This window comes from Zootoca vivipara, chromosome 5, assembly GCF_963506605.1.
Source record: "Zootoca vivipara chromosome 5, rZooViv1.1, whole genome shotgun sequence".
NCBI classification, from domain to species: Eukaryota; Metazoa; Chordata; class Lepidosauria; order Squamata; family Lacertidae; genus Zootoca; species Zootoca vivipara.
Window position 1 is genome coordinate 29,981,371 of NC_083280.1, and position 14,348 is coordinate 29,995,718.

Consider the following 14,348-nt stretch of genomic DNA (forward strand, 5'->3'; position numbering starts at 1 on the left):
GGGTGATATTAAGGATGATGCTAGTTGACTTACTATTAAGGATCAAATTCTGAAATCTTTGCTGAAGAATGGAGTGAATCGGTACTACCATCTCCAGAGCAAAAGTCAGGTCTTTAATATATATGTGTGTGTGTGTGTGTGTGTGTGTGTGTGTGTATTTATTGAGGCAGTGCATAAGCAAATTGATGGCCATAGGGCCTTGCACAATAAATTGGCTGTTTCCCTGCACATCTAGATACAAGCCTATGCATGCTTACTTGGGGTGTAAGTCCTATTAAGCTTCCAAATAAACTTGCATGGGATCAAAGACAATTAACATGGCGGCAGTGAAGCACCATGAATGGTGACACAGAAGTGATTGGTCACTAACCATGTTTACCTATTTGAGATCCCATAACATAACTCATAGTCCTTGGAGGTAGTCTAAAATTATGGCAGGTTTCAAAATTATGGCACTTTCAACTTTTCTGGCACCAACGGACCCAATAGCCAGCCTCATCATTTCACTTGTTTACCAGGAGATCAAAGAAAGATGCACATTTTCTAATGGGAAACAGAGAGAAAGGGATACAAATACCACATTTATCCTCTGCCGATTCCTCCTGCCACTCAACATTTGTCATGTTATCCAAAATTATCCCTACTACAACTGCAAAATAGTTTTAAGCAATCAGGGTGTGCTTTTTTCCCCATGTGGCCTGAAATTCACATCCCTACATTAGTTGTATTTCTCATAGACTCTCTGGCTTTGCTTTCTAGCTTGCCTCTGATGCTCTCTGCAGTACGTTGTAGAGTAGTCCTGGAGCACGTGCTCTTTCTGCATGCTTGTATTGGTGTAGTGTGTGCTTATGCTTGCCTCTGCTATACACCAGTTGGGTCAGGGGACTAAGCATGCTCTCTCAGAGAGTGCTCTCCAGGCAAACAATTCCCCCTAGTCTAATGAAAAGAGGAGGTGTGATAAAGAACAGATTGATCTGAATCATTCTGTCTGCTAATTAGGTTTTAATGCAGAAATTTGCTCTTTTCTTCTCTTGATCTTATTCAAGGCTGTGGTAAGTTGTCTATTCTTTTGCATGCTTTTGTTTAATTCTTCTTACTCATTGTCTTCCCTGTATGAGTTAACCCTAACTTCAAGTGCTTTAGCATTCAATGTGAGAGGTGAAATGACATTGCTTTCACTCATTTATACGCCGCGCCACATCTTGCAAAACTAATTCTTTTGTTCTGCTTTCTGAAATTACAGCTGTTTCTTTGCTGTTTACATACTTAAGGCTTAATCCTGTTCCTCTGTCCAGGGGAAACAGGTTCAGGCCATGTCTCCTTTTCACTGAAATGTCCACTGCAAGCAGATTTGCCAGTTATGTGTTTGCAGAGCTAAGAAGGTATTTATAGTTATCTCCATCCCCCACCCACAGTGAAACTATTTCAGGGTCTTATGCATGCATGGCATTGTTGCCATGAATTGTTGGGTTTATTGCCCAACTTAGATACCTATCTCTGCGCAGCTCCTCAAATAAATGTTCAAGAGGCCAGAAATCTTCCAGAATATAACTGCAGACCAAAGATAGGGTGCCTCTGGCCCTCTAGATGTTGTTGGTTGTTTGCATATCTGGAACATATTCAAAACTGAAGCCAAACGGAGAAGGTTGCATTTGGTCCCTGCCTGCCTACAAGATGGGAGAAGAGAGAGAGGAGGCTGCACTGAAATGGCAGAAAGAGACTAAGAGTCTCTAGGAGAAGCCAGGGTGGGTAGAGGAGGAGAACCTTGGACCCCCAGTGATCAACCAATAAGGGAGGAGGTAGCCCCAGCCAGCTGGGACCTTCGAAAGCAGGATCCAGAGATACCTTGTAGGACGCACCCAAGGCCAGGGGGACAGGGGTGAGAGATCTGGGCTAAAACAGCAAATCAAGAGGGAAGATGGAGAGGGGAAACAAGCATGTCTAGGAGGAGCTCACTGCTGTTCCAGGGCCAACCTCACCTACCTGACCAAGAGATGAAGGAACAAGGAAGCCTTTGCATTCCAGGGGACATCCTGGCAGATAGGCAGAAGAGCCTATGTGGCTGGCGATGTGGACAGCCAACCACAGGCTCTCCTGGATGCAAGTCCTGTGCTTAACCCCAGTCTCACCTGCTCACTCATTTGGCACGAGGAAAGCCCTCAGAATTGTCCCCTCTCTTAAGGAGGCAGATGCTTCTATTAAACTTACTTTCAGTGGAGCCCAGGTGATGTAACTCAGGGCAGGCTTGAAAAGAAGAGACTGTGATACAAGCCTCAAGGCTATCCCTTGCTGTATCCAAACTGATGAAGAGCCATTTTGGCAAGTAAGAGGAGGAGGGGGCGGCAATAAATAAATGGTTATGAGGCAGAAAAGACTACGAGAGGTTTTTCTGTAATCATCGATGGGCTGCTGTTACACCATCTTCAGGACCCTGTCGCAGTTGCCAGACTTGAAATAAAACATTCTTATGTGGCTGGAGACAAGCTGTTCTGGGTGAATCACAAGGGCAAAACCCAGTGCAAAAAGCTGGGAATGGACAGGGAATGACTTTGGCCCTTGCTTTTCTGGTTTCAGATTTAAAAGCCAACGAACCAGCCAGTTCTCATTTTTTATTTTTGCTCAATCTGCAGCTTTGATTTATGAAAGGGAGGCCAATGTGGAAAAGACAAAAAAAGGAAGAGTGGGCTTTAAAGTTGTGTTCATGTATGGAAAATCTATTGTAGCATGTGATATCCCCCAGCACCTTTCTACGCATTAAATATTTCAGTGCACCCATTTATGGAGTGGCAAGGAGATCTTCATCTGCTTGGCTGTTGTAGCAGTTCTGTTCACCTAAAGCAAGGATGGGAAACTGCTGGCCTCCCCCCCCCCAGATGTTGGACTTCCAGCTCCCATCATCCCCCACCAACCAGTGGTCAGAGATTGTGGAAGCTGAAATTCAACAACATCTAGGTTCCCCATTCCTGATTTTAAAGATGTTTATTTCAAAATTATTTGAGGCTTCAACATACTTTCTTTGAGTTAGCATCAACACCTTGCCGTCATGGTGATTGTGAACTTGCAGTTTCTCCTTCCCTGGCAATATTATATATTAGAGGCTGCTCATTATGCTTGGCAAGCCAGCAGTTTATACTGAAATGTTGGTGTCCAAACATCCTCAACTTCACAGTCCAGTTCAAAAACACCGAGAGAGCTAAACCTAAGAAACTGAAAAAAGTAAATCTTCCCAGTAAACTGCAGAAATTTCACAGGTTTAAAACATGTTGTTTAGTAATACCTTATGAGAAAGCTTCTTGGTCAACAATGACTCTTTTTTAAAAAAAGCAGAACTGCTATCATATGACTTATTTAGTACTCATATATGTACAGACAACATTCGTATTTCTATGTAACCAGCTCTTTCTTGGCAAGAATGCATTTGATGAAAAACCAACAGAAGACTCCAATTCTACGGTTCACAAACACAGATCTGAAATACTGTACAAAATTCCTAAATGGGGATTTCAGGGGCTCACAGAGAAACCATGTGTTAGACTTGACTATTCGTAAGCCAGCCTGAACAACAGACAAACATAATGCTTCACTCAAGTTTGGCAAAATAGGTGCAATTATGTGTACCTAAGGGTGCTTTGAAAACCGTAAAGTTTTCACAGAGCTGCTGACGTCTTAATTGCCACCTCCAAATGTTGGGCTGCCAGCAGAGGCAAAGTGAATGAGTCACCAAAAACACAAAAAAGAATGGTGAAAGGAAACACATTTTCTTCGTACATCAGGATCCTTCCTGATGAGCTTGAGGATTCTGTAAACATGTGGAGGAGGCACATAGGAAAGATTCAATAGTTGCACAGCACTTCATAGGAATATATCCGGAGTTGGCTTTGTTATTGGTTTTACCGCAAAACTTCACATTTTGAGGAACACGGCAGCCCTCTGTGAAGTTCTTGCCCTCCATTTCTATAGTACATAGTCAGACTTAGGGCTTATCCACACTTACTACAACTCCCATCATCCCTGACCACTGGTCCTGCTAACTCAGAATGATTGGAGTTGTAGTCCAACAACAGCTGGAGACCTAAGTTTGAGAAATACTGCAGTAGACTAACAACTCAAGCCTGTGTATGTTTACTCACAACCAAATCCCACTGTGTCCAGTCAGCTTTTCCACCTACTGAGTTTAAATTCTGTTTAGAGTTGGCTGTTAACCCCTAACATGCTTCTAAAGCATTTTGTCCTACCTTAATTGCAGACTTTTCCCCCTGTTGTGTTTATTTTTGGCTGAATAGTGGGTTGAACATATAGTGTTGTGAGATTATTTCACATCTCCTGTGACAATTACTGGGTTGCACCACACGGTGGCGCAGTCTCCACAAAATGCGGGTGCCCCGTACTGACTAGTAGTTTGCTCTCCAAAGAGATTTTATTTCACATTTCACATCAGAGTTTTGTCCCGCTGGTGAGAAGCTTAGATTCATCCTGTGCTAATATATAGAGTTTGGTTTTATTGCCTCCCATTCCCTCATCATGCACACTCTGCAGCATTCAGATAAGCTGGTGTGTGTGTGGTTTGTTTTTTGTCCCTTATCAATGAGATATGTTACACCTTCCATCCACAGTGGATTGCTTGGAAGTTGCCTTTGCTTACTTTCCTCTTAACTATTATGGTTTGTATTTTAAATAGGGCTTTTTTGAAGAAGAGGAGGGCAAGGAATATATCTACAAAGAGCCCAAATTAACAGGCCTGTCTGAGATCTCACAGAGATTGCTGAAGCTTTATGCAGATAAGTTCGGAGCGGACAACGTGAAAATAATCCAAGACTCAAACAAGGTATGGGAAATTTTTAGCGCCCCCAAGACTCTGAGCACAAGGTAGCTGGAAGTTCTGCCACACAGGCTCCACTGAAATAAATGGAATATGTGCAGAAACACATTCTTATCTGGCTCCCAGCATTTCATTGGAATTTGCAAAGGCAAAAGTCCTGATGGATTATCTTCGCAGATTCTGGACATGAAAGGATGTTGATTTCTAGCACGTCTTAGTAATCACAGTGCTGTTCCCTTGTTAGCATGTAAAGCTAAAGGGACCCCTGACCATTAGGTCCAGTTGTGACCAACTCTGGAATTGTGGCGCTCATCTCGCGTTATTGGCTGAGGGGGCCGGTGTACAGCTTCCAGATCATGTGGCCAGCATGACAAAGCCACTTCTGGCGAACCAGAGCAGCGCGTGGAAATGTCATTTACCTTCCTGTTGGAGCAGTACCTAATTATCTACTTGCACTTTGATGTGCTTTCGAACTGCTAGGTTGGCAGGAGCAGGGACCGAGCAACGGGAGCTCACCCCGTCACAGGGATTCGAACCACCGACCTTCTTACCAGCAAGCCCTAGGTTCTGTGGTTTAACCCACTGCGCCACCCACATCCCTCTCTGTTAGCATGTAGTAGTTCATAATACTTAAATGAGCAGATCACGGGCTAATTCCACTAACCAGCAAATAAAGGAAAGTTTATTGTTCATTGCCAAATGTATTGAAATGCGGTTGCATCCAGTGAGTAGACCAGCTGGAATTAATCGACCTAACTTACTCCTACACATTCATTTCAGTGGGTAGGGTTTAATTGGAGGCAACCCACTATAAGGAAACACTTGGTACAATCTGTCTGTATGAGTGATCACCAAAGAAGAAGAAGAACAATGAAGAAGTAGAAGGGTGGGGGCCTTGTGCCCCTTCCACTTTTGGTACTCACTGGGCCAGACTTCCCCAAGCTGGTGGCTTCTGGACTACAACTCCCATCAGCCCCAGCCAGATTGGCCAATGATGGGAGTTGTAGTGCAACAACATTAGGAGGCCATCAGATTTGGGAGAGCTACACTAGTATTGCTGAGAATAAGAGATCCACGAGCACCTCCTATATTTCCAAAGAGCTCTTCCTCTCGCGCGGCTGCAGTTTCCTTGTTCTCAGAGGCACAAGTAGCTTTCCAGAGGTGTTATGGAAGGCTGGGTGAGGATACAGATTTGGGGATGAATTGTATTTGGAGTTTCCTCTGATCTGCTTGCTTACTCTTTTCCATTCAGAAGACTTGAAATGACGTGCTTGAAATTAGATATTTAAAAAATAATCTCAGACATACAACCTCAGACTTTGTTGAGGCTGCTGTTATTATTTATTACCTGCCGTTCACCATAAGCTTACAACATTACGTTGTTGAAAATTTACAACCATAAGGTTGCAACAATATAAAGATACAATATTGAAAGCACTTAAAACAATGTTCAATTCTACAAATTCTACTCGTTGGGTAGCTTAACCTCACGCACCAAATCGAAATGCAAGCAGGAGTTTGCATGTCTAACTTCCAAGCGAAGGGTTGAATTATGGTGGAACTGCCACCAAGAAAGCCTTCCTTAGGGATTGTTGCCTTTCACTTTCTGTCATGAGAACACTCCCCCCCCCCACACACACACACACTTTAGTCAGTAGAAATGCCCAAGTACAAAATTCATGTGCACCCTGTCGACTGCAAAGAGCACAGGGCTCTATAAACCACTGTCATTCTTTTCAGAATGCATAGAAAAAAGGACTCTGATCTTCCTTGCCATGCCATTAAAAGAAAGAGGCCGGGGTTGTTTGTGCCCCCCCTCGCCCCCTCCCCATCCCCACTACCGAGCCATTCATTGCTATAGCTGTCTTTAATTATTGTTTGGTCATACTCCCCATTCTGATCTCAACTGTTTCATTTCATTTGCCATGCCTGTCCAGGTTAACCCCAAGGACTTAGATCCGAAATACGCTTACATCCAAGTGACGTACGTCACACCCTTCTTTGAAGAGAAAGAAGCCGAGGAGCGGAAGACCGACTTTGAAATGCATCACAACGTCAATCGCTTTGTGTTTGAAACGCCCTTCACGTTGTCAGGGAAGAAACACGGAGGGGTGGAAGAGCAATGCAAGAGAAGGACCATTCTGACAAGTATGATGGTTGTTGCATTATTTAGTGCACGGGGGAGGCTTGTTGTGGAGCTGCCAAAGGTTGCGCTCAGTAATGTATAGTTTTTTTGGGGGGGGGATCTTTGTTTTCAGGACATTTGGCACATAACCCCCCCCCCGACCAAAGTTGTTCTTTATTGCTTTTGTTATTGGTTCAGCAAAGCTTATTTGTTCCTACAATCTGGACCTACATCAGATACAGTACCTTAGAACTTCAAGGAAGGAGGGGCAGTTCTATCTGGCAAGCCACATAGCTTATGCAGGTGTAGTGACATTGAATTCCACCCCACCATGTTTGGGGAAGTTTTTAATGCTTGGTGGTTTTGTTTGTTTGTTTTCCTTTCCCTCTCTATTTTTGTTGGTAGCTGTTCAGAGTAGCTGGGACAGCCCAGTCAGATGGGAGGGGTATAGAAAAATTATTAATCTTATTATTTGCCCATCTCCTAATTTACTGGAGAATAAATTAAAAATAAAGTGCTGGATTTTATAATAGGAATGATGTTGTTCTTTTCCTCTGAGAATAAACTCTGGTGTGTAGTGATGCAGTTTGTGTATTGTGTTCATCAGTATTCAGAACATTTTTAAAAAAAATACTGAAAGTCCAGTAAATGGATTTATTACATAAGCACTGTATGGATGATGGCTGCATTTTAATTGTGAATACAGTCATACCTCGGTTTAAGTACACTTCGGTTTGAGTACTTTCAGTTTAAGTACTCTGCGAACCCGTCTGGAACAGATTAATCCACTTTCCATTACTTTCAATGAGAAAGTTCGCTTCAGGTTAAGTACGCTTCAGTTTAAGTACTCCGCGGACCGTCTGGAACGGATTAATCCACTTTCCATTACTTTCAATGGGAAAATTCGCTTCAGGTTAAGTACGGTTCAGGTTAAGTACAGACTTCCGGAACCAATTGTGTACTTAAACCGATGTACCACTGTATGTGAGATTTATGTCTTGACTGCTCCACAGATTGAACAATGAAGGAGAAGGGGAATTTTGCTTAAACGTGCCCTCTTGTGTTTGTTTGCATGCAGCTAGCCATTTATTCCCTTACGTGAAGAAAAGAATACAGGTCATAAGCCAAACAAGCACAGAGCTGAACCCCATTGAAGTAGCCATTGATGAGATGTCTAAAAAGATTTTGGAACTCAATCAGCTTTGCACAATGGAGGAAGTAGATATGATTAGGCTACAATTGAAACTACAAGGAAGTGTCAGTGTTAAGGTAAATATGGCTTGGTCCTTCATTGAGGCTTAGAGATTTCAACATTTCAGATTATGCGTTATCATCAAAAGGAAAAAAATATCCACTTTTTTGTTGTTCTTCTGTTATGGACTTTATTACTCATCATCAAAAGCTACCACAATCTAAACCTGAGGTATGTCCCGACAACCCAAAAATCTCTCACCTCTTGAAGACTGCAGGGAGCATGAAAATATTATAATGATAAAACCACGATGTCCCCTATAGGTTACAAGCAAGTAGATAAATTGTTACCTATTTTTATATATATATATAATAAAATGTTTTGTACTATAGCAGCTGGAAATGGACAAACACAGGGCATCCCTTTTTACGGAAAAAGTTTTATTAATTTTTCCCCCATAATACAGTAAAATTAGAAATAAACAAAGAAGAGAAAAAACAATAGAAATAAAGAAAGGAAAAAGAGAAAGATAGAAGCTTGAGACTTTTAGGAAGTTATTCAAGTTGCTACCAGGATTCCTACCCTAGATCTTGCATTGCGTTGCTGTTTAAGCTAACTGTTTTCAAGCCTGAGGCTGACAATTTCTACCACCTCAAGTGGAATTTGGATTCATAATAGGTAACAGAACAGGATTTAGAAAAACCTTTAAGCTCCTGACTGTTCCTTTGGCATCCTGCCCCACACCTGATGTCATGTATGAAGTCAGGTGTAAAGTGGACAGGCATGGCTTCCCAAAAACAGCATGGCAGGGCACATGGCAAGGCCTGAGAGCCAAGTCCGCTGCCGCCGTCCCCCCAGTTTAAAGGTGTGGACAATTAAGCAGAACATAAATCCTAATCAATAAATGAAAAGAAATGGCACATCTGCACAAGATAAGATCGCATAGGACTTTCTCCAGCTTTGCCCTTCCTTTTTAAAAAGCAGCATATTTTATCTTTCAGGTAAATGCAGGACCAATGGCTTATGCGCGAGCTTTCCTTGAAGAAACAAATGCAAAGAAATACCCAGATAACCAAGTTAAACTTTTGAAGGAAATCTTCAGGTAAGCTTTTCCATTCCAGAGATAGCAAGGCAATCACTCCTTTAAGAAATCCTGACAAAGCAGGCTGCGAACACAGAAATCGCATTCTTCTGTCCATACACAGAGAGAGAAATCCCTTGAAGTTCAGTTACGTCTGTCTCCGTCACTGTTTAAATCCATAATGAGAGAAGAATTCTGTACTGTTTTGCATTGCCTAGATATTAAAAATGTGGCATTTTCTGTGCTATGCAGGCAGTTTGCAGACGCATGCGGACAAGCTCTGGAAGTTAATGAGCGGCTGATTAAGGAGGACCAGCTGGAATACCAGGAAGAAATGAAATCTCATTACAAGGATATGCTCAGTGAGCTCTCTGAAGTTATGAATGAACAGGTGGGCAATTCAGTTTTATCTCCTTGTGGTTGATGGCTTGGACCTATTTTATTTCTCTTATTCCTACGGCATCAGAGATGTCACAGGAGGCAGCCTGAGCCTGGCTTGGAGAAAAACCTAGGGAGTGGGGGTTGGAAGTCCAGCTGGAAAGGAAGGGACAGGTCTTCCAGCTCCCAAACTTCCTTCACTTGGAGAGCAATTCCTGGCTGCAGACACACACACCCCGTCTCCACTCCTCATCCTACAAAGCCTAGCCCTACCAGTGGTGATGCTCTGCCCTTACGGTCAGAGGCAGGAATACTTCTGAATACCACTTGCTGGAAGCCACAGGAGGAGAGAGGGCCTCTGGTGCTCGGGTCCTCCTTGAGAGCTTCCCCAGAGGCATCTGGTTGGCCACTGTGAGAACAGGATGCTGGACTAGATGGGCCATGGGCCTGGCCCAGCAGGCTCTTCTTGTGATCTTAACCTCCAGGCCCCAGACATACACACACACACACCCTGCCTTTTCCTCACATCTCACCAGGATTCAAGTAAGATCAACACTGATCAGGAAAAGAAATGCAGCCCACCATGTTGTCCATTAGACTTTTCCTTATGCCCTAGCAACACATCTCTGCCTGCAGGAAGAACCCTAGCCTGCTGGCACAGCTCAGGTCTCACAGGAGGCTCCAGGTTCAAATCTGCACTGGAAAAGGAGGGGAGGCCACCCCCTTTCAGGTACAGCATCCTCAGTAATAGCACCCATCACCTTCCTGCTGTTCTGCCCATTATGCCAGCCCCACTGGGTTGCATCTGAGGAGGCCTGATGACTTCTTCCTCCACATAGCCAACTGACTGCCTCATACACCCTGGCGGTGGCACCTCTCCCACTTGCACACCCCAAGAGTCTTGCCCTCCCAGAGCTCCTGAGTGAGCAGACAGCCATGGGAGATGCTTGGGTATAGGGTTACCCCTTTAAGTTTACTTGGTAGATCTCAGCTTTCACCACCTCAGCACATATATTAACCATGCAAACCGAAAAGGTCAACTCTCCTGTTGTAATTTTACCGCATGTGTGTCTCAACCATGACTAGCCCTTAGCTGCATTTTCTCGCCTGGGCTTTGGGGGTTGCTCATTGCGTTGCTCATTGTCACATTGTTTGTGCCTTCAATGGCAGTGGCATCTTCATCAACATTTTTCTCTCTCTCTCTCTCTCTCTCTCTCTCTCTCTTTTTTCCCCCTGACAGCTCTGTCATGGTCACTGCTTATACAACTTCTCTGCCTCACTGTCTAACATTTCCCTCAATACTATAGCCAAAAGTGGTATGTTTGGTTTTCTTTATGTCTACATGCTCCTTTACTGTCATACATCCTCACTTGGCTAGTCTTCTGTGTAGCCTGACTTTTCATGTCTGTTTAGGACATCATCTCTGTTTTGATTCTTGTAGCACAGGAATGGGCAGGGCTTTTTTTCAGCTCAGCTCGGGCACCTCTCAGGTGGATGCCATTGACATTCTAAGAGAACAAGGGGAAAGTTTGCGGTGAGCTCCAGCACCTCTTTTTCTAGAAAAATAGCACTGGGAATGGTCATGAGTCACCATTTCCTTTAAGGAGCTTAGGACATAATATGGGATCAGAGAGAAATGTAAGGATAAGATACAGTGTACTCTTGTTTAGGCCTTTGCGGACTTATAACTTATATTTTGTAATACACACACTTCTCACTTGCATTAATATTTCTTTTGAACATTTGTGCCACACAAACACTATTATTTTTACGTAACTTGGTAAATGCTACCTGTAATCACAGCAAACCAGATTCATATACATGTTTTGAGATATAGAAGAGCCATAGCAATCATGTTTATTGTTGTTGTTGTTGTTGTTGTTGTTATACTGTTACGTCACAAAAAAAGAAAAATGTCCAAGTTATTTACAGCAATAATACATTAAACCTGCAACAACAAAACATATACAAATATTTAAAAGCCCAGACAACAATGAACCAATGTGGAAAGTTATCTTCTTAATTGCCTGCATAGGCCTGGCAGAATAGAGAAGTTTCCAGTAGGCCTTTAAAAGGTAGTGCAAAAGGCACCTGCTGGATCTCTATTGGCAGAGTATTCCACAATGCTGGACTGGTTTCTTCTTGTTGTCAAATGAGCACCACCAATTTGGGAAATGACCAACAAGGCTCCTGCAGATTATCACAGTGATGGAGCTGGGTTATAAGGAAGTGTTCAGACATCGCCCGAAGATACCCTGGACCTAAGTTGTTCAGGGATTTGTAAATTAATATAAGAACATTGAACCTTTCTCTGTAGTAGAAGCAGCATGGTGATGTTACAAAGACAGAAGAAGCAAAAGTTGGAATCAGGGCAGGTTTTGATTGGGGGGGGGGGGAGTAGTGTGTTTTGCTTTTTGCTTTCTATTTCTTCTAATTCAGGGAACATTCCGCTTTACAGGATTCCGGAAGGGGACTGGGGGGAGGAATGAGCAAGGTGGCAAAAGGACCCATCCTTGCCTTCCCTTTCATATGGCAGTAACTGCCATCCAGTACGATCCTTGGAAAGATATATTTTAGAGCAACTGTGTTTAATATAGTGCGATTGTTTTTATTTCTGCCAGTTTTTTCTGCATCTCATAAGTCTTTTTTCCAAACTTGTTCTTTAAAAGATCACGTACAAGGAGGATTCGGCAAAGCAGCAAGGAGTGGAACCAACTTATTCCCATGCAATCAGTAGAACAATCACAGGCCCACCTGGGCCACTGATTGCCTCCAGTGGTGACGTTTGATCGCTGAAATTGACTTCCAACGGATTGCTAGAAAACTGGGATTATTCTGAATAAGCAAAATCATGATGGATCCCATGAAAATGAAACGTGGTGCATTGTTTTAATTTATTGAACATTTTCAGTGTTAATTTTTTTAATTGTAAGTTTGATATTTTTAATGTTCTTGCCTTTCCTGATATTTGCACATTTCCTATGGTTTTCTTTATTAAGGTTCAGCCTTTATTAAACAGACTGAACGTGATATTTCCATTGAAAGTTCGGTTTCTCAACAAGCCTTATGCTTGGCTGTAAATGATAATATAATCTAATACAAGTCCTAGTATACATATATTTTAAAAGTCAAAAGTGGATGTTTTATAACCTTTAAGAATATTGCAATTGTAAATAGAAGATGTGTAAAATATGTCATTTTTACAAAGTTTTTAGTTAATAATTACTAAAATGTGGATAACGCTTCAGATACAATTATATTAAAATATTTGTCCATGTGTAGAAAATTATGGATAATTATTTCTTTGTGATATGGGAATTCATTGGCATGTTGCAATGTCCATTGCGAATGCACCATACAAGTTGGGTCTTGCAACAGGAGTGTTTCAGTGTGCAGTGCTTTGGTTCAGGGTTCCATGCACTCAATTCCATTCACCTTCCCCTGCCTACCATATTCTCCTTTCTCCCCTGCCTAAAAAGTCCTTCATTGAGGGGCAATCCTATGGTAAGATCCATTGGGATGAGCTGTTTCAGATGCAGCAGATCTCCAGCTCAGCCAGCAGATTACAGGATCAGCTGGGCTCAGGAGGCATTAATCACTCTGGCATTATAAACTTAAGGTACATTCACACACAATTCCGCCTGTCACAGGAGTGGAGATTAACCAAACACTCTCCAGATGTTGCTGGATTTCCTTGCCGGCTGGGGTTGATCTATCTCTGATCTATCACATTTTTATCTGGCCCCTCCTCCAAGAAGCCCAGGGTGGTTTGCTTGAGGGTTACATGCGATTTAGTTGTTATTGGGTGAGCCTCCTTGAGAGCGTTGGAGTCCAACAACATCTCTGTTGTAGATCTTCCTGCCCAGCCTTCTGCTCAATACAGGAATTTCAGAGCTAGAACATTCTTGCGAGGAAGTTGCCCAAACTGTGCTGTCTTTAAAGGTAAGGAGCTGGGATTGTTGAGATGCAAATGAGATACCTTTGTGGGATAGTGCTATGAATGTTGCTGACACCGGCCTAGCCCTTGCTGAGATGAAGTTGATTTAGAAAGGCGATTATCTTTTAAAGTTGGATGAAGTTGCTGTGATTTAAAAGGGCTTGTGGTACCCTGCCTGGTTGTGTTGGGTGTGTGATATTTGTGTGTAACTGGGGTATGAGCTGTGTGTGTGTGTGTGTGTGTGTGTGTGTGTGTGTGTGTGTTGATGGATTGGTAGGTACATTTGTGAAGGTAAAGAATGGGATGTGTAGCTCAGTATGTGAAAAAGGTGGGTGATATGTGTGTGTCCATGTACACAGAGGGAAGAATAAGTGAAGGTGTGTATGACTGTAGAGAGCAGTACGTCATGGAGATCAAACAAGATGTGTTGAGTGAGTGAAAGACATGGGGGGGGGGACTGAAGAAAAGGAGTGAGCAGTGATCCTCTGTCCTGCTCAAACCAGAGAAGCAGTCCCATCACTTTGTGAGTTGCTGCTGGTTCCTTTTCGCAATAGGACACAGCAATTTTGCTGACTTGGACAGTCTGCAAATATATAAATCAAGGCAGTTTTGATGATAGAGGAAAAGGGTAAAATTTCATCATTCTTAAATATTATCATTTTTGCACTTATTTGTGTATTTTACTCACATTCACAGGAGCTTTACCAGGTTGGACAACTCGTAATAGGGGGGGGGGTTGCTTACTCATAATACACTATACTGCTCCAGCTCCCTTTTCTCATTTATATAGTGATAGCATTAGCTCTATATAGATAA

The 14,348-nt window shown here is 42.7% G+C and overlaps 1 protein-coding gene across 8 annotated transcripts in view; it reads left to right on the top strand.

Moving 5' to 3' along the window:
• Positions 1–13,188, top strand: part of DOCK10 (dedicator of cytokinesis 10) — a 186,802-nt gene extending 173,614 nt beyond the window's left edge. For all 8 annotated transcript variants that reach the window (XM_035132552.2, XM_035132548.2, XM_035132555.2 and 5 more), the window contains 6 exons: positions 4,679–4,825; positions 6,757–6,967; positions 8,023–8,213; positions 9,138–9,238; positions 9,470–9,608; positions 12,265–13,188. In XM_035132552.2, coding sequence (XP_034988443.2) covers positions 4,679–4,825; positions 6,757–6,967; positions 8,023–8,213; positions 9,138–9,238; positions 9,470–9,608; positions 12,265–12,384 — 909 coding nt within the window. In that variant the 3' untranslated portion in view covers positions 12,385–13,188. The remainder of the gene's footprint in view (positions 1–4,678; positions 4,826–6,756; positions 6,968–8,022; positions 8,214–9,137; positions 9,239–9,469; positions 9,609–12,264) is intronic.
• The last annotated feature ends 1,160 nt before the right edge of the window (positions 13,189–14,348 follow it).